Genomic DNA, 21,302 nt, shown 5'->3' with positions numbered 1-21,302 from the left:
TCAAATCCTTGAATCAGTTTTTCAAAGTAAATAACTATTTCCTACAAGTATTATAGGTCAATATGAAGACCAATATAAATTCCTGGGAACAAACTGATACAGCAATTACAAGAAATTGACTGATTTAAAAAGAAAAAAATTAATCTTGCAACAAAGGGCTGACAATTTAAAAAAGCAAACTTTTATAACATAAGGTTGAAAAACTTCCAAAATTATATCTTGTGTCTGTTATGTAAGCTTTTGTGTCTGTGTATGTAAGCTTTTGAGAAAATAAAAACAACTAAATACCTGCTTGTTCAATTTAATGCCTTGTTTATTAGTCTCTATGGACCATAGTTAAGAAGCGTTTTTCAAATACTTTTTTCCCTTTGGGAGATTGAAGATAATTTCTGGATAGCTGGTCCAAAGGCTCTTTCGAAAATTATCTTTAATTGTTAACAAAGAAAAAAGTATTAAAAATAAAAAAAGGTATATTAAAATGCTTCTTAAATGCCCACAATGAGCAATAGTTATGAATAAACAAGTTGCAAATTTCCCATGATTATGTAACTCAAAATAAAATTAGTTTGTTCATGCTTATCAGTTCATTCCATATATATACTAACCATTTGATTTTTGTCGGAAAATTTAATTTCCATTTTACAGACGTCTTCCTGAAACAAGCATATCTTTATTTTCTTGTCTTTGCATAGATTCACGTCGTGAATGAAAACAGGATGTACATGCCATGGTCTTCAAAGGCTTCGTCTTCTCCAAGTGAATGTGCCATGTCATCAGGCATAATAAAGGGCAAGAAGCTGCTGAATGATCTACATTTTTATCTGGGAAAATCCGGTTTCAACCAGGTCGGTCGTCTCTCTCTCTACATTTTAATCTTCTTCCCTAACCACCAGGTTTTGCATCACCATCATCGTTTCACATAAATATTTATATACAAATGTAGGAAAAAAGTAGTTATGAGGCAATTCCAATATTTTTCCTGATTTTAGTATAATTACTGATTCCGATCTAAATTCCCAATTTCAATGCAATTACTGATTCTGCTTCCGATTCTTTTGAAACCTTTAAATATTTATCGTTTTCTTATTTTATTTTTGGATTACCATAAAAATCTATGCAATATGTGCATATATTTTCGCAAGCATAAAAATACACTTGGGAGATAATCTATAGATTTAAGTTTTACTGGTAGTTTCAAATCAATAAATAATCATCGTTTTATCATTATTGAAAAGTATACAATAAAAATTTACAAAATCATACAGACAAAAATAACACAGTCTTTATTTGTAGTTTTAATAACAAAATTAAGAAATAAAAATTTTTATTTTATGTGAAATTTTATAAGAAACTAGCAAAGAGACCTGATGTTGCCCGGGATTGAATGATGATCAATGAATATTTCAGACTCTTATATTTTTATGGTCATCGAAATCCGTGAAATCGCCCGGGAGGAAGCTTCACATATGTCCATGCAGTAACTTTGTCAAAATATATGTTATTCCACAGAGCACGCTAGAGACTCTACTGTTTCTTTTATTAAATTATTTTATATACATAAACTTCTTTCTAGTTAACGAAAAACAAAAAACATGAAGAAATTTATGTGTGGAAACCTACAGACCACGTCATGCAAAAAAAAAAAATGTAAATTGTCAAGTCTTATAAAATACTTTGCAGTTAATGAAAAAATAATTAAGAAATTTATGTGCAGATTTTGAACCACGTCATGCAAAAAAAAACAAAAAAAAAGTTTATCAACTTAGCCATAGTAGAATTTTCACGGCCAATTGTTCTATCATTGTTGCTAAGTGATGACATGGAAAAATGGCTTTACTGATGAGAGATAAATTAAAATAACGGTTTTGATTATCGGTAATTATCAGGGGTATTCTGAAACAAAACTTAACTAAGATCACTCCCAAACTAATACACTAAAGTTCTGTAAATTTGAAAGAAAATCTGTTCAGCCGTTTCGGAGTCTATAAGGTACGAACTCACACACACACACATGAAGAGACAAAGTTGCATTTATATAATTGTAGATATGTTTATGAAATTATAAAAATAAAAAAAATTTTAATTTTAAGAATAAAAGTTTTTTTTATTTGAATTTATATAAAAAATATGTTTATGAAAGTATAAAAATAAAATTATTGAAATCAAAATAACAAATAAAATTATTGACATCAAAATAACAAATAAAATTATTGAAATCAAAATAACAAATAAAATTCTTGAAATCAAAATAACAAATAAAATTATTCAAATCAAACTAACAAATAAAATTATTCAAATCAAAATAACGTGAAATTATTGAAATCAAAATAAAAAATAAATTATTGAAATCAAAATAACAAATAAAATTATTGAAATCAAAACAAAATTTGAAACATCATAAAAATCATGTATCTAATACATGATATTCACAAAATAATTTTTAAAGATTTTAAAAAGTGTTTTCAATAGTTATTAAAAAAAAAAACTGTTTCAATAATTCTTAATAAAAATAAAACTAAAAGAACTTTTCAATGATAATTAAATAAAAAAAAAGGTGTGATTAGTTATTAAAAAATCGTAATAAAAAGAAAAAAAGAGTACAGGGGAGATATGTGCGTGAGAGAAAAAAAACGAAGGAACTGATTTTCCTTGTCACCGCTTCCAGTAGCACTACACTGGAAGTTAGGAAGTATGTTAGCTAACTATAACTCTGTGGTCTATTATGTTACTCTTCTTTAAAATTAAATCAAATGCTGACATTTTTGCAATCATCGAGTTTCTCCCATATTGACTTATATGAAACATTGGATGGATGATAGCTATTTGTAGGAATAAGCTCCCTGAGATTGTTTTGAGTTTTTAATCTTTCTAGCTTTCATCTGAGAAAAGTAATATCCATTACGATGTCATATCACAACAAGAAAACAAGCCCAACTTTGCTCTTGTGTGCAGGCCTGGAAATAAGGGAAGTTACTCTGTCAAACTTCTCATTGACAATTTTTCAGTACTTGTAGAGTTTAATCAAGACATTAAAAAAATGATAGGTACGAGCAAAAATAGGGGGACCGAGTTTTGAAAGCTGATTTATCATTTTTTTTTTGCAGTTTTCCAACTACTTTTTAATTGTATTTGAAAGATTAGAGATTAAAGTTAATTTTCTAAAGGAAAAAATATTTGTACTTGTGAAAAAAAAAGTTATGAAAAATGTTTTCACCGCGAGCTAACCAATTCAGATAAATTTTGAAGTTAAATAAATTCATTGTAAAAATCCTTTAAAAGATAAATATTAGTTTTCTGGGTCTATTTCAAAGATAATTAGTAAAGTAAAGTCCTAAGATATTGAATTAAATAAAAAAAAAAAAACACCTTGTTTGTGCAAAAAAAAAACTTAATTAGCCCTCAAAAAGCAAGTAATTTACCGTTCGGCAAAAAAGCAACAAACTAAAAAAATGTAAACACGATTATAAGGAGGCCCAAAATTTCAGCCAATCACAATGCTATTTCAAAATGAAGTCATGATAGTAAAAGGAGGTAGGGGTGTCAGATTTCTTTTCTATTTTTCCCCAGACGTGCATCCATACATTTCTATTCTGAACGTTTGTATCAATTTTTATCATTTTTTAATTTAATTATTTTTTATGTTCCTGTTTTTAAATTTTTTTTTTTTTTTTAATTATTGTTCGAGATTATATAAAAAGTATGTTATGCCGAAAGTTTCACATTCTAGCGAGCAAGGAAATTATTAAAATCTTGCATATAAAAATTATGCAAAATCTGTAATTTAAAAAAAAAAGTAGAAATATTTTTGCTATTATAATTTTTTTTGTGTGAAAATATTAAATAAATAATGCTAAATTCAACGGTAATATCGGTAGTTCGAGAAATTCATTTTTCTTCGAGTTATATCGAATTCATTAATACGGACTTTAGGGGCTTTTTTTGTAATGTTCCTGTAAAAATTATTTTTTTTATTGTTGCAAATTATGATGCTTTATTTATATTAAAAAAGCAAAAATAAATTCTTGCGTTTTTTATTCATTACTGAAAATTATAATTTTAATAAAGGTATTTTTTGTTTAAACAAAATAATAAATTTCCACTCAGATTTAAATAAAAATAATTAGTTCATTATATTCCGCGATCATTATTTGATAAATACAGAAAATTTCATTAAAAATTGGTTAATTTCCTGATTTTTGGTGAATTTTTAAGTAATGGGAGGGGTCAAAATGTTTATACATTTTGAGCATCGGCATTCATTTTGCCCATACCTAAAAAATGAAAATATTGAAATTTTAGATATAGGTTACTTGGACATGGATCTAACTTAATAACTTGGTTTGAGCCCAAAACAATAAATGTTAAGGGGTCATAATAAGGGTCAAAGTTAAAAAAAAAAATTGACCTTTGCGGTCTCTACCAAATTACTAAAGACAATTTCTGGTCTAAACATTTGAAATTTTACATAATTTTACATAAAGGGTATTCAGAGATAGGGCAAGCTTTTTAATCGGTTTGGGTCAAAAATTTGAGCTACCAATATATAAATGCATATATGTATGTTTGCATGTCTGCCTAAAACTTTCGTTTTGAAGCTCGACCCTTCAGATGACAAATACCAAAAATTGGCTGAAAACATTAATTTCTTCACCCTCAACTGGGCATTTTTCTACAGAGAGGGGTTGTTTTTTTTCAATGATATTTTCGAAAGTCATCCCCTCTTTTCGATTGTCTAGCCTTAATTTAAACCTACGTCACTTCCGGTTTGGCGGTGGTTGTAACAGCAAAGACGTCACATTTTTTCCCCCGTTCTTTTCCTCCTTCATGGTATGAGTTCGAGCCTGCCTTCCTACTACCACTTCTTTTTTTTTGCTCAACACACACCTTCAAACATCCAGGCAACGCCGGGCACCCATGCTAGTATATATGTATATATATAATATTCAATTAAGAATTAGTTCTGTAATAATAAATACAAAATCTGGTTGAATTAAAATATATTTAAGCATATTTTATGACTAGGAAAGGCTGCTTCCTCTCCCCGCTAGTTATAATATAATGAAGAGAGAGAGAGAGAGAGAGAGAGAGAGAGAGAGAGAGAGAGAGTTTTGTCTTTCTTTTCATGTCAATCAATTTTGTTCTTATCAATTAGTTTTGTCTTTTCTTATCAAAGAAGAAAGAAAGGAGTTCTGTCTTTTTCTTATTGATTAGTTTTTTTTTTTTATTATCAATAGAAATAGAGGGATGAGGAGTTTTCCTTTTCTTATCGATTAGTTTTATTTCAAGTAATGAATAGGAATTGTGATAACAAGTGGGCGATCTCTTCTTGTTTATAATAAAATAAAAACAGTAACTTTTTTCGTATTATTTGGATTACTGTTCTTATTTTGAGTATTATTTTCACAGCATTTCAGTTAATGTAACATCCAACCGTCTTCAGTTGTATCTTGTCGAACTCTGGGAATCTTTCTGTCAAACTCTGTAATCTGCATGGAATTTTGAATGGAACCCTTTATTTAATCTATGGGGATAGTATGCTCTTGTTCTGTCAGCCATGACTGGGTAGAAGTTACAAGTAATTTGCAATTGTATTTAAAGTGTTGTCCATATTGAGGATTGAACTATTGTAACCCGACGTGTGGCTCCCTCGTCAGATCGCCGACTCCCAACGTTGTGTACCGAGGATTTTTCGTTCATGGTCGGATTGTCATTTTCTTGCTGGCGACTGTCGGTGGGGACACACGCGTGGTTTCACAAAAGTACAAATATGAACAAAGAAAGGAAAAACACAAACGCTAATGTTCACATATAAATTGACTGTTGGACTTGTGAGTGTGTGTGTGTGTCTTCTCCCCATCCTATTGATGTTACATTCGTCTATCTCTGTTTCACTGTCAACTCTAAAATTGTCCACGACTCTATTTCACAGTCAACTCTATAACTGTTCAACTGTAGTCATTATCAACTCTCATCCGTCGTCTAGTGCATCTAGATCTCAACCGCCTGTCTCCTCTGTCTTCGTCTCTCAGGTTGCCCACCCCACCCTGGCTACCGGAAGCTGCCCTTCCCTATTTTATCAGTAGGTTTCTATTGTTTTGTTTGCTATTTCCTATCTATTGTTGATTGTAGGATATTTCTGATTTCTTTGTTTATTCTAAGCTATTTCCTCTTCCTTTGTCTATTCCTCCCCCCTCTCAGCACTTAGTGGCTCAAATCCACCCAGGGCCACTTTATAGTATCACACTATCAACCTCTAGAAGAGTGTAACTTTACAAGTGAATTTTATCAAGTACTTTATCCACTACGCCATGAATTCTTGCAGATTTTTTTTTGTTAAATATTTACGAATTATACATTTATTTTTCAGGTCTATGTTGACCAGCTAGATTCTGATGTTGTGTCCGTTACCAGGCACAATCCCAGCACCCACGAGAGCATCGTTCTGATTGCTCGAACATCATTCAGCTTCCCTCAAGATCCTAACAATGATGGAAAATATATCAAGACTGTACATCTTCCTGGTAAGAGAAATTTATGACTAGTTTCATTTTTATGATATTACTAGACTTCCTCTGACCTGTTGGGTCAGTATATGTTATATCTAGCTATGGAATAGGATATGAAATTAATGTATAAGCGTGATACTCGTGATGAAAAAAAATATTTTTAAAAATTGATAAAGTATTTTTTTTTTGTAAGTGTATTTTTTAAAAATACTTTTTATGTAAACATAAGAAAAGCATTTTTAGCGAAAGTGTATTAAACTGAAAAAAAAGTTAGATTACTCTGAGTCGTTTCAACATAAAACTTAATCATACTCCCAGCACATGTGTGTGACTGTCTTCACTCGCTTTCAATTTAAATAAAAACTATTTCTCTTATAAGAAGCAATTTTTTGTTTGTTTTTTTATTGTAAAAATAATTTAAGTAAAATGCAAATGGGTCACAAATGTTTAACAAAATAACCTCTTTAACCCTTAACCTTGTGTGGCTTTTGGTCTAGATAAGCGGTGATTCATTTTATATTATAACATCCCTTTTGTATTGCATAAATGACTAAAATATTGATTAAAATTGATCATAAATTTTTTATTTATATATTATCTTTTGAATACAAAACAAAATTGAATCTTTTTCTTTCTTTTTTATTCTGGTCATTCTAAAGTATTATTATATAAAAAGTATTCTTCACGCACATGCAATATTTCAATAAAAATTAGGCTCCTACAGAATGTGACCAAATGCAGTTTTGCAATTTGTTTTTCAATGACAACACTAGTTTTTTTAAGTGAAAGATGCTAGCCAACATATTTGTTTTTTTAAATTATTACTTTTACAATATACGTTCAGAAATGGCCAAATTTAATTATTAGTAAAATGCTTCAAGTAGTTGTTTTTTGTTTAAACAAAAATCACTATTTAAATCAAAATAATTTGTTTATAAACAATGCCCACCATTGGCTGTTTTTTTTTTTTTTGTATGTTTACAATTTCTTCTTTGTTTTATTATAGGAAATAAATAAAAAGACAAATCCCACTTATACATTAAATCCATGTACTAACTATTCCATAGCTAGATATAACATATACAGATGCAGCGGTCACAAGTAGTCTATATTTCAATAAAAATTAGGCACTTTCTGCAGAATCTGAACTGAACAGTTTTATATTTTATTTTTCTGTGATAGCATCAGCTTTTTTTTATAAATGAAAGAAAGACGCTGGTCAACATATTTGTTTTTGTTTTATTACTTTTACGATATATGTTTAATTATTAGATACTTGTACAGTTTAATCAAGACATTAAAAAATGAAAATATCAAAAAAAAAGTTTAAATTGTACGTATCTGTTATGAAATGAAGTTCTCCGGAAAAAAAAAATTCACTTAATTTCATTAAATAGTTTTTGTTCTACAGCGAAAAAACAATTTATGATACCAAGCAAAAGGTTCGATTTTTAGGAAGAAAAGCTAGTTATTAAAGATGGGGAGGGAGTGTCAGTGCTTTACATGTGTTAAAGATGTTGTTTTGCTTCCTGTTCATTATTTATTTACTTCTTATTAAACGTTCCTGTTGCTGTTCTCTCTTACGATTACTTTTACTTTTAAGGGTACTTTTAAAGTCTGTGTGTTCTTACATATATATTCTTACTTATATGGGTGTGTGTGTGTGCGTTCTATCCTTACACAGTTTCTTGCCTTGAAGGGTCTCGACGTGTATGTGCAAATATATAATGTGTACATACCTGCTTGCCTTGTCCAGCAGATGATATCTTTTTGTTGCTGGGCTGCCATCTCGCGGAGAGTGGTCACTGCTGCAGACAGACACATTGGTAACACAAGATGGATTTGAAGCTTCAATTCTTTTATTACAAGGCAAGCCTATATCTGGAACCCATGGTTGTTGGAGACCCAAGATTTTCTGTCTATATTCTCTGCTGCCCAAGACCAACTCCAGCCCACGTGGTCGCCAACCGGAAACCTATGCCCACAATTCCCATTACCCCTAATTCCCAGTGCACGTCACCCCTAATTTATGGTGCATCTAACTAGGTTGACAAAAGGTAACTTCAGTTTGACGGATGTCAAATTTAACATTCTATGACCCCACTAAACTCGCTGATGGGAATCGAAAATATAGCTACATAACTTGCTATTTCTACAACTACATAGATAGCATTTAAGCTGGGATTCCCAATACTACACATAGTTATCTCCCCATGGCGTTTATAAACTCCAAACAAAAATTTAAAAAAAAACAAAACAAAATATCTGCCTTCAAAAAAGAACGTAAAAAAAAAAGTGAAGTCTTTGCTCTTGCACCCATTGCCAAACAGGAAATGACATAGGTTTAAATTAAGGCTAGACAATCGAAAAGAGGGGATGACTTTCAAAAATATCGACGAAAAAAGCGACCCCTCTCTTTAGAAAAGTGCCTAGTTTAGAGTGAAGAAATTAATGTTTTTGGCCAATTTTTCTATATTTGTCTCCCGAAGGGTCAAGCTTCAAAATGATATCGATCTGTTGCCTTTGTTGCAAGTTTTAGGCAGAGATACAAACATACATGCATACATTTAAACGGACAGATGAAATTTATATTATATTATATATATATATATATATATATATATATATATATATATATATATGAGAGAGAGAGAGAGAGAGAGAGATTGTTATAATAAAATAAACCCAGTCACTTCTAAATTTTTTTTGACGAATTTAAAGGGAGATAGGTTCTCAGATCAATATACTTTACCACTCTTTGTTTTCTAGCAATAAAAATTAGTTTTAACATCTTTTTTTTTATTTTCTCTCTTTTAAGACCAGTTTTATATACAATACAAGGTGATACCAAGTTGAGGTCTAGCAACCATTCATCTAACCAATTTTTGTTATCTGATAAAATCTTATTTGCAATTTCTGTCATTAACATGGTTCTACTTTTTCTTTTTTCTTGTTAGGCAACATCGCTGAAGTGCTCTTTGAAATGAGAATGACTCACAAGGAGAGCAATGAGTACCGTCGCCATCAGGAATACATCAATGGTCTACCTAACTATGAAATGCAGGTGACACAGGGACTAAAGCCAGATCAAAGTAAAATGATTTTTGTCTCCAATGTTGATGAGAATGGTACAGAGATCAAATTTAAGAACTTTACTCCTAGCAGCGTCATTGCTTTTAGGTAAGTCACATACCTATACTACTTGTAGATGTCTTCTTTTGTACTGATTGGTTTTTGTTTTTTATTAATGATAGAGAGAGAGAGAGAGAGAGAGAGAGAGAGAGAGAGAGAGGAGTGGTGAATTTTGTCTTTTTTTATTGATTAGTTTTGTTTCAATAATTTCAAATAGTGAATAGGAATTAAATTTCGAATTTATAACAAATGCGCTAAATTTTGTATGCACCTTTGTTATGATAAGGTGCAGTAAACTAAGTATTATGATGTCCATTTGATGTGCAGTTAAGAATTAATAAGAATTAGTATTTAATTAAACAAATTATCACAAATTTAATCATAGTCAACCATCAATTTGGCATAAAGCATTCAGTCAACGGGCTATAACCTTTGTCCGTTTTTAATGAACTATAAAGTCTATTATATCCTATATTAATAAAGTAAAGTCGATTTTCCTTCACATCTACAGTTTCAATAGGAAAATAACCAAACACTTCTTTCAGATCTTTCACACTCTCCACTTATAGTATTTCCGAAAGCATTTTTCACAAAATTATGTGTACATTTTATCCCCGTTCAAAAATTATTACATTTATTCCAAACAAACTGTTTCTCTCACAATAGTACTGAGATCAAATTCAAGAATTTCACTCCCAGCAGGTAAGCTGCATGCATATACTACTTGCAGATGTTGGAGGTGGAAGTCAGTTTAAAAAAAAAAAAACTACTGACTTTTAGCATTTTAAAAAAATTTTTGACTTCAAACTTTGACTCATTACCTCAGAATTTGACAATTAATTAAAAAACACATGACCCTGGAGTCAGCTTTACAAAGCTTTATTATTAGCTTTTATTTATTTATTTTTTTACAAATCAGTGTTTGTTAATCAAGATTAAAAGCAATTTAAGGATAAGAATTAATGAGATGAATGGATTGTTCTTTTAATGATGAAGGATATTATAAGACGATTGAAAATACTTATTGGAATAAACAGGGACGGTTTATGACCAAACATTTGTTGATATTATATTTGAAAATGATGATATTGTAATGTGCAGGGAAGCAATTACATGGTAATATATTCTTGTATAAAAACTGTGTTTATACTGAGCTTATTATTTTAACAAACAAGTTGAAATCCAGATAAAGAAATCTATTAGATTCCTGCACAACGCATTGATATATCTGGAAAGGTTTAAACTTCATTTTTCCTTAATGTGTCACTGTTTATCATGGACAAAAGCCACTTGAGGATAAGGTTAATGAAATAGGTGTAATATCAGCTGAATGATGAATATTATGCAAGGATTGAAAATAATGAATGAAAAAAATTCTAATAATTATAATTAATAATTATGACAAGTATTTTTTGATGTTGGATTTGAAGATGATCATGTTGTAGTCTGCCAGGAAGCAGTCCTATGAAATAATGTCTTGTATTATATATTATTTTGATCATTCGGATTACTATGGTCATCTTTAGTGCTATTATATGTAATGTTTCAGTTTATATAACTTCCAACCTTCTTTAGGTGTATTTTATCAAACTTGAGAATCTTTCTGTGAAACTTTGGAATCTGCACAGAATTTCAAACAATTTCAAACAATTTCAAACAGAATCCTTTGTTCACTTCAAAGAGATAGCATGCTTTCTGTTTCATCGTGCATGACTGGGTAGAAGTCCTAAGTAATTTATTATTGTATTTTGAGTGTTGCCCGCACTGAGGGTTGAACCTCCAGAAAAGTGTAACTTTACAAGTAAATTTTATCCAGTACTTTATCTCTATCTAATAAATAAGGAGTGCTGTCCGAAATTCTGTGCAGATTCCTGAGTTTGGCAGAAAGATTCCCGAGTTCAACAAGATTCACCTGAAGAAGATCAGAAGTTACATTGGGTGAATAACACTCAAGATAACAACAGTCATCTGAATCATCCAAATAATATGTAATACGAGACAGTTCAAGTCAAGATGCCGACATAGAGAGACGAGTACTTTTTTTTTTGCCCATCATCATCATCATCATCATCATCATCATTAGTGAGAGACGAGAATAAGCTCAAGACCAACTAGAACCTTTCTTGTTACCTTTCTACTTGATTAAACAACTTACTGGGTTATGTGCCTGCATTCATATATACAATAAAAAAACTGATTTATACAAGGTGGAATGATAAAATTGTCACACTAGAAAAAAAAAGACGACATGATTCCATTTTTCTGATGAAAACCGTTTTCTCTTTTTGTTACAGACCATCTACTAGTTGGCCAGTTGTGTACAAATCCTAAGAGCGATAAGACCCTTCTATCATGTTTGATAATTACACAACGTTCAACGAGCAAGATTAGAGATGCGCCGCTGTACAACTCATGCTCTCTACTGATCCAAGTTATGGCAACAGGACCATTGCCAGCACCCTCAAAATGCATCGCTGAATTGCCACGAATTATGGGGATGTGCCCAGGGTTATGAAAACAATGTTTCTCGCCACAGTTATGTTTTTTGGTGTGGTTTCAAGTGAGGACTGCATCATGCCACATCTTCAAAGTCAATTGGAAAGTTAACACCAAAGTGTACCTGGATGTGCTGAAGTGTGTGGTGATCTCTTGGCGCAATCAGGTGGCCATTGGCAGACCTTGGGTGTGACAGCAGGACTTGGTGCCAGCCCACAAGTCCAAAGAAACCCAGACTTGACTTTAGAAGCAGTGCTATGACTTTGTACCTTTCTCTCACTGGCCCTCTCCTCCCCCCCGATCTGAACCCGCTGGACTACTTTGTTTGGTCATATGGCAAAAACATTACCAACATGACCTCCCATAACACCAAAGCCAGCCTGATCGCTGCTATCTGCAGAGTATTCACTGAGCTCCTGCTGGCGCTTGTGGAAAAGGCATGCTCCCAGTTCTGGACCCGTATCAAGGCGATGATTGAGGTTGAAGACGGCTACATTGAATAGATTTCAGCTTTACTACATAATCAAGTCACCTGAATTGATTTTTTTCAATAAAAGTTTTAAAATAAATCTGTAGTGTTGTTTCCTTTAGGGTGATACTTTTATCATTCCACTCTATATTATAAAAAAGACGGTGTTTTCCTTCAAACTCTGGCGATTCTTTTTTTAATGGAATCCAACATGACTTGGCAAAATAGTTATCTCCTATCCTGACACTTGCAATCAACAACGCCTCCATCTACATAGAACTGAATTTTAGCAATAACCGTTCTTTTTATTATGCTTTGAATTCTTTTAAAACAAAACTGTTCAGAATTCTTGATTTCTTTGCAGGCTTACCCTTCCCGCACAAGCTAAAGATGCAATCCTACACGTGCGCAGCAGCTTAAACGAATTTGGCTACTTGATGAGATCCTACAGTGGCCGCTCCCTTTATGATAAGGGTATTAGCGTATCCAACTTCAGAGAAATCGTTCAAGAAATGAATTACTCTGCATTCAACAGGGCCATGTTCCGTGTATCCAGTGAGGATGAATCGGATGGCATGGGATTCAGCAGTTATGATATTCCGAACTATGGAAAACTGGAATACTGTGGTCTACAAGGTAAGGATTATAATAACCACCACCACCACCACCACCATCATCATCATAATCATAATAATCATCTTCAGTTTAACGTCTATTTCATGTTCTGGCATATGACTTTCAAAAATTGAATTCAAGGGCAAGTGGAGTAATCCTGGGAGTGGTTTCTTACCCTACAGCTTGGTGTAGCAGCTAATGAAAAGGGAGCCTTTGGATCATCCTCAGCTATAGTAGTATCATATGGGTTAGACCTCTATACCGCTATTTTTTAACCAGTCTGAGAAGTTGTCTTCAGATAGATGGGCTGTCACATAGCCTCCATCCAGTCAATCCAGTCAGGTGACTGGACAGTGTAGGATCAGGTGGTCTATATCTTGTGGGGGGGGGGAGGCTTCTTTGCACTTTGGGCAGATTGGGAAGTCTATTTGTCTCCACTTGTGTCTGTCTACTGCATTCTTGCAGTGTCTTGTTCTTATCCGGTTTGCAGCTACCTACTGTTTCCTACTATTTGTAGCAAAATCTGGATCTTCGCTAGTGTCCCCTCTTTTGGAGTATTGTTTCTCCATTTCTCCTTCCATGTCTCAACTGGGTCAACATTTTTGAGTTGTAGGAGGGTTTTTAGGACTTTAGTCTGGAGGTATCTGGGGCATCTTTTAAAATTTGTTGGATCAGCTATAGTCAGCCACTTCGCTAGAATCACAAATTCATCTTTTGAAAATAAAAATCAATAATTTCTTCTAATATATAAAATAAAGTGAATCTGCTTGTCATATCTTTTATATTTAATAGACTTCATTTGACAAAATAATTATTTGATATTGATTCACCACAGATTTTTTTTTGTGGAACATTGGTCCATGTTCTTAACAATTAAAAAAAATGTATCTTGATTTAATTTCTTGGAAAAAAATATTTTATTTATCTCGGAATATTTTAACAATAAATGCCATTTTAAATAATGACCTAGATGGTAGCAGTTATAGGGATTTTAGAATTGTGTTAGTGGTAGGTATTTATCTCTCTCTCATTGCAGAGGATGTGACACAAGGTTTAGGTGGGTAGAATCGAGCTAGCACCTCTAAAGAAGACTGCGCAAAAAATGCCTGAGTAACCTTGTTGGTATTTCCTGGTTAGGGCGCTTCAGACAAAAAACAATAAACTTGCCCCACCTGATAGCTGGGTGACAAGGCCTAGGAGAGTTGACCTCCTAGAACTGTTCAGAATGAATGCCTCATAATAACAGATAAAAGGCCACTGAAATGGCCTAGTCTCTATTTGACTGATTGTCGAGGTTGAAATGGTGACTGACATGTAACACCAATTGCAACTGAATGCCAGATGAATGGTGCAAGCCAGTACAATTGGTGCGTGGTATGTTACCATTGTAAGTTCAAGATTTCACAACTACTTATTACTTTCCCTCATGATCTCTTAAGTTTTAACCCAGGGTATACATTACAGGTCTTGGAAAGGTCAACCTGACATCCATAATAACCCTCAACTGAGTATTCTCCACGCCTAGCTGAAAACCAATGATTGGGTGCCTAACAAATAATAAAAAAATAAGCAGCAGCAACAGTTACTATGAATCTATGACTGAAAAAAAATAGGAAGGACAGCTTAATTTTCTTTTTTGTTTCTATTGCCTTTTTCATTTTGTTGTCTTATAGAGAAAAGGTAAGAATGATCTGCTTCATGTATTGAATTAATAACGTTACTGTATTTTACCTCATGGGTCAATTGCTTAGCATGCTATTCATATTTGGGTCTGTGAATCTGAACCTCACCCACGGATTAATATGTTTACTTGTTTTTGTTTTGTTAAATGAACTTTATTAAGCAGATTGTACATTTTTATTTTTTTTTGTAATCCATATAATTTATGGAAATTCAAATGCAGGTGACATCAGGTAGCCCTGCTAGTATCTAACATAATAATTAATTAATAATTGATGGTAGAAAATCTGTTAGAACTAATTTTTACAAAAAACAAACAAAAAAAACAAAAAGTATTAGCGGTTTGCCATTTTATGTTTTTGTTTTTTTTTTGAAATGGCAAATTTGTCAACATCATAGATTGTAGTAATTTCTTCTGGCTTTTAAGAACTCTTCCACATTAACCATTACGATTATTATATATAATATATATATATATATATACACTATTTCATTTGTAATTATATTTCTACTTGAACATTTATCGCAATTTTTTCTTGAAAGTCAGGGGAGGTAACTGCAATCCATGATTATGGCAGACGACTATTGTCTATTTCTTTTTTGTTTTTTGTAAAATAATAATTCTGGCAGATCTTCTACTTGATCATTTTTCATAATTTTTGGAATTTTTACTAATTTCAAAATAACTCATAAGTATGTAATAGTTTTTTTTTGTTGTTTTGTTTTTTTTTACCTAAGATGCATTTATTTGAAGTTGAATTGTACTGTATAAGCACCAAAAAGATTTCAGAACATAAAAAAGGTATACAAATCAGTAGAACTTTTAATCCATCTGGTGAAAATTATTAATTGTAAGTTTTTTTTAATTTTCAAATTCTTGGTTGGTAATATTTCAAGATTGAGTGACAAATGTTGGCAACCACATTTGCTTCTCGTAGGTTGATATAAAAAGTCAAATGAATTTATTTTGAAATAAAAAAAAAACAAACTTTTAACTAGTTCCAGAATGTGAAAAGTGTTCATATAGGTAGAAAATTAAATTTTAATGCGTTTGGTATAAGTTATTTGTTGAGTACGTTGTTTTTTTTTTTTAATTTCTCAGCTGTTAACTATCTTGAAAGATTGCCTAGTATTGTTTGTAAAAAAAGGTGACTGTGTTTTCCATATGACTTTAATTATGAGTATTGTATTCTAGCAGGCCACTCAATGTTACTTGGTCATAAAATACATTTAAATATAATATTTTAATTTATACAGATTTCATTTATTATTATCGAGTTAATACTCTATTGATTATTGTATCATACCCAATATATAGCAGTGATCACAAAAGTTAAAAAAAAAAACAATTATGACTTGGGTGCTATTAGCTAGAATTAAAACCAAAACATATAGCACTTGTGGGAGTTAAAAACTCTCAGCCTAACTCGATTGTCGCCCTTTAACTCAGAGGAGCGACCTAGCTACATCACTTCCTGTTCCCCATATTTCTTCCTCTTTTGCGCTGGACTTTCAAGCAGTCAAGATGTGACAAACACTGCTCCGGTGGGGCCACGGGCCACCACCGCGTTCCTGACTAGCCAGTCAACCGCAAGTAACGTTACTCATCTCTTAATGAACTCTCATTCTTTCTATCATTCCTTCATGTATATTTATGTAAATAAATTGCATTTCTTTCGCTGATATATAACGGTATATTTTCGTCCTCATCATGCGACCTTGTGCTTTTCAATTCCTCTACCATTAAATACATCCACCATTACACACATGGGGACAGGGTCGTCTGTCACACAGCAGACCATCCTCTCCCCAACAGATTGGTGACCCCGACGTGATATCGTTAAATAACCAGCGAAATATACTCAAAAGAGGAAGAAATATGGGAAGCAGGAAGTGACGTAGCTAGGTCGCTCTTCTGAGTTAAAGGGCGACAATTGAGTTAGGCTGAGAGTTTTCAACTCCCACGTACGCCAGCCTTATTCTGATCTAAATCCATATGCATATAAAAACATTGTTAAAGATATAAATGTGTATTTGTGCATGCATAGAAATAACATGTTTAGTTTATTCACGCCTGCTAAGTTCCAATTTTTTCAATTTTGACTTCTTAGCAGCTATTTTTACCAGTTATAAACCAAATTGTGTTTCACAGGTCCAAATTCCCTACATATCAAGTTTCAAGTCTGTAGGCCAAAAATTGACCAAATAATTTGGTAGAGACTGTTAGTCACTAAGACAGGCAAGGTTACGTTTATATATATATATATATATATATATATATATATATATATATATAATTCTATCTAAATGTGCCATTAGTGGTTCTATACTTTTAAATGCAGTTATTTTGTTATGATTTTCAAGAGAATCCATTTTATTTGCAGGTATCTGTGATCTTCTGAATAGAATTCGGGTTAATAATGATCTTGGACATCCCGTTTGTAACAACCTCAGGGAGGGTGACTGGTTGCCTGAATACATCGCCAACAGGCTTAAAGCTCATACAAACACAAGAGAGGTAATTATTATTGACATTTTGATCTGTGTTTTGTAAATTTTCTTTTCATTGTCCCGTTTTCATTTTTAGGGTGTTGCGAGTGTCTCAGACTCCTGTGTGAGCAACACCAGGCAAGATTTCATGCCTGCTCTCCATGCAGTCCGGTCCAAAATGGCGGTATCAGTCAGGTTGCATCTAGTTATATCGTTTTGCTACAATTAAGTCAGACCGCTAAGAAATTGAATAAACTCAGTTATCTCTGGCCTGGTCAGTTCTGTATTTATCCTTATTTCTCTCAACTCCATCCTTATCACTTCTTTCCTGATGCTACCAGATTAGGCTGTCTGAAGATACTGGCTTCCTGAATTAAAATGTACCAAACATTGATGTTATTGCATTTTTTTTTCCTTTCCTTTTGCAAAACTCAATCATGTTCTGTAAAGACAAAAAATAAAAACAACAATTTTCTTCTACAAAACAAGTAAACCAAACATCACAAATAAATATTTGAAGATATAAATAATTGAAGCATAAAAACTTTTACTAAAATGACAGAATTTGATATTGAATCACCCGAAAAAGAGTTGATATGCCATAAAACAAAACAACCAAACCAAATTCCATCTATAATATAACTCTCACCTGTCTGTTTAAATGTATGTATGTATGTCTGCCTAAAAAAGTTCAACAGATTTTCATGAGATTGGTATCATTTTGAAGCTCGACCATTCGGACGACAAACATCGAAAAATTGACTAAAAACATTAATTCCTTTACTCTCAACTGGGTAATTTTCTACAAGGAGGGGGTCGCTTTTTTCGATGATATTTTCGAAAGTCATCCCCTCTTTTCGATTAACTAGCCTTAATTTAAACCTTTGCCACTTCCGGTTTGGCGATGGACGCAGCAGAAAATACATCATGTTTTTTTTTTCACATTCTTTTCCTCCTTTGTAGTACGGGTTCGAGCCTGCCTGCCTACTACCACTTTTTTTTGTTTGCTCAACGCACACATCCACACACCCGGGCAACGCTGGGCACCCAGGCTAGTGAATAAATATTTGAAAATATAAAGAACTTCACACATAAAACGTTTTTCCAAAATTATTGGATTCTGAATTAAATGACCCGAAAGGTTTATTATGCTATTAAAAAAAAGAAAAAAAATTATCACTTCTTCTCATGTTTTCCTTCCTGCCAACCAACCCTGACATCTCAATATTTCTACATCAACTAAAGCATTCTGACCCATTCTTTCAACATGACCAAACCAACAAAGTCTCCTGTTCTGCACACATTTCCCTATATTATCCAGATTTAATTTTCCTCTGAACTCAACAGATCTAAGTCTGCCCTTAAGACTCACATTACACATTCGTTATATCGTTTTCATATTTCTCTTCATGCAACACATATCCTCAACCCTCACTGGCAATGTTTCACTTACATTTTATTTGAATAAAAGCAAATGCAGTTAACTGCTTATGAATGATAAAAAGAAGAGAAAAACAAATCTTAGACTGACCATTCTATATTTGAATCGAGTGCCAGATGCAGTATGGAGAACAGATTCAGTCATAGAATTATTTTTATTTTTTTATTTTATATTTTTTTTTTTTACAAAGGAGTCAACACTTAAGGCCTGGAGGCCACTTGAGGATAAGACTTAATGTGTGTACAGTAGTCATTGGGACAATAGAATAGTAATCGTTAGTAGTGGACATTTGGTAAAATTTAATTATTTAAGTAGATGGTTCAACAAGAGCTTGTTTACATTGGGCTTGAAGATGACAATAGTGTAGTCAGCTAAAAAGCAGCCCAACAGAACAGAGTTCTACAGGCAGGCAGTTCTAGGAATGACGCTTTTCTTTTATGGAATCCCCGTTTAGGTTTAGGCACTAATAGAGAGTGGGGGAGATTATTGACAGTGGTTTTTAGTTAGACCAGTGATTTTTGTGAAAGATTGGCAAAGGGGACCATAGATTGGAGCTCAGACGAGCATTTGCCATGAAAATAATGATAGAGAAGAAAGAAGGTTGCAACATTTCTTCTATGGGGAAAGAGGTTGCAGAGAAGAGAAAATGGCATCACCTACTAGGTTACAAAGTCAGTTTTGAACTCTGTCAAGGCAGGATAGGGTATTACAAACAGATCCTGCTCAGTGGGTCAAGAATAGTTTAATCATTTGTTTTTACTGTTAGGGTCACCAGTTGGAGGATAAGGGTTAATGAGATGGAAATGATTGCCAGCTGAAAGGTGAAGAAAAGGGGTGCTAACAATGGTCAATGATACAAATTTTATTACTTATGGGTCAGTCCATGGCAAGAATTTGTTAACATTGGACTTGAAGATGACCAAGTTGTATTCAGCAGAGGAGCAGTTTCGCAGTAATGTGTTCCACAGAAATGGAAGCTCTTGTAAAAAACACTGGCCATAGAAATTCCGCATGGTGCTAGATATTTGGAGATAGAAAGAACAGTCTTTTTCATTGTGGTAAGAAGATGAGTTCTTACCGTGAATGTTTTTCAAGGAAAAACCAAAAACTAATGGAGATAGTGAAAGAGCAGATTGAGACTAGCATTTCATAATGATTTTATAATGATTTTAATGACGTTCTTATTTTCTGTTTTTGATAAGTCATTTGTATTTTTTGCAGCTTGGACAATGGTTTGAAAGTGTGTTCAAATACCTCCGCAATGTTCCTCGTTACCTGATCCCTTGTTACTTTGATGCTGTCGTATCTGGGGCATTTATGATTATGAGGGAAGGCTGCTTTGAGCTGATGTCGAAGTAAGTAATGCTTTTTCTTTTTGATGTGTGAATGCCATGTTATCCTGTTAGACACAATAACAAACGACAAGTTTATTTTACAATGGGACTTGACTGAACGCCTCATGACAAAAAAACTGTGTATATGAGATTTCATGCAAATGCGAAAAACTATACAGTGGTGAGACCGGTCGCCACTACAGGTAAGGCTAGAAGAACACTGTAAAGCCGTGACACATGGAGAGGTCAAAAAGTCGGGACTAGCTGATCATATATGGAAAGAAAAGGGAACACAGTTCCCTTTGTGGAACGAGGACAAAATTATTGACAGGGATGCAAGATGGAGCGTCAGGTGACTCAAGAAGGCAGCACATATGCTAAAAATAAAAAAAATTACTAAGCAGACCCAGCTTAGAATTTAGTAGCATTTGGGAACCTCTAATTGTAGAAAAAAAACAAACATTGTACGCCTTTAAAATTTCGGCAATGGAAATGAGATAATCCCCTGTCGATCTTTATTAGGATTGCCTCCCCTTTGTCAACCAATTTTTTCACAAATACGAAACAATAACTTAAAATACAGACTAACTCACAGAATACGAATATATCTATAGAGCCTGTAACTTTTCTTTTTTCTTTTCCAAAGAACAACCAACATGCCTCAAGACGGTCGAAAGCCAATCCGACTGAAACGTTGCACAAATAACACTCAAGATGAGAACAATAGTCCGATGAATACAAGTAAAATAAACAATCAGCCCTCATCTAAAAAATTCAGAACTTTAACAAACGACATGTTTATTTTACAACAGACATGACAAGATTGTAAAATCATGCAACTCCAGAATCTAAAATACACGAGTTAACATTTATGTATAAATATAAAATATATGGGGAATCATAATTGGTACAAATGGCGCGTATTCTCTTCTGATGACCTGACATTATCTGGAGACCAGAATAGATTCCCCCACAAGTGAAAAACAATCAATAAACTTTATCATATATGTGTTAAGTGTTAAGTCATTATGTTGAACAAAGATGGCGGCAGTAAATCAAATCGGCGAAGAATCAATGCAGTCACGATCTTGAGTGTTAAGTAATTCTTAATAACAACGATGGCGGCAAAGGATCAATGT

General features: G+C 32.9%; 1 protein-coding gene across 4 annotated transcripts in view; it reads left to right on the top strand.

The window, feature by feature from the left end:
* LOC145261146 (glycogen debranching enzyme-like) overlaps positions 1–21,302 on the top strand; it is a 178,827-nt gene that overhangs the window by 87,913 nt on the left and 69,612 nt on the right. For all 4 annotated transcript variants that reach the window (XM_080119445.1, XM_080119444.1, XM_080119447.1 and 1 more), the window contains exons 13-18: positions 693–845; positions 6,368–6,521; positions 9,464–9,686; positions 12,968–13,239; positions 17,283–17,416; positions 20,051–20,184. In XM_080119445.1, the coding sequence (XP_079975571.1) occupies positions 693–845; positions 6,368–6,521; positions 9,464–9,686; positions 12,968–13,239; positions 17,283–17,416; positions 20,051–20,184 (1,070 nt within the window). The remainder of the gene's footprint in view (positions 1–692; positions 846–6,367; positions 6,522–9,463; positions 9,687–12,967; positions 13,240–17,282; positions 17,417–20,050; positions 20,185–21,302) is intronic.

Source organism: Euprymna scolopes, chromosome 37 (genome assembly GCF_053919585.1).
Source record: "Euprymna scolopes isolate OS-2025 chromosome 37, ASM5391958v1, whole genome shotgun sequence".
NCBI lineage: Eukaryota > Metazoa > Mollusca > Cephalopoda > Sepiida > Sepiolidae > Euprymna > Euprymna scolopes.
The sequence above is the reverse complement of the archived record's forward strand: the minus strand, read 5'-3'. Positions and strand labels throughout refer to the sequence as shown.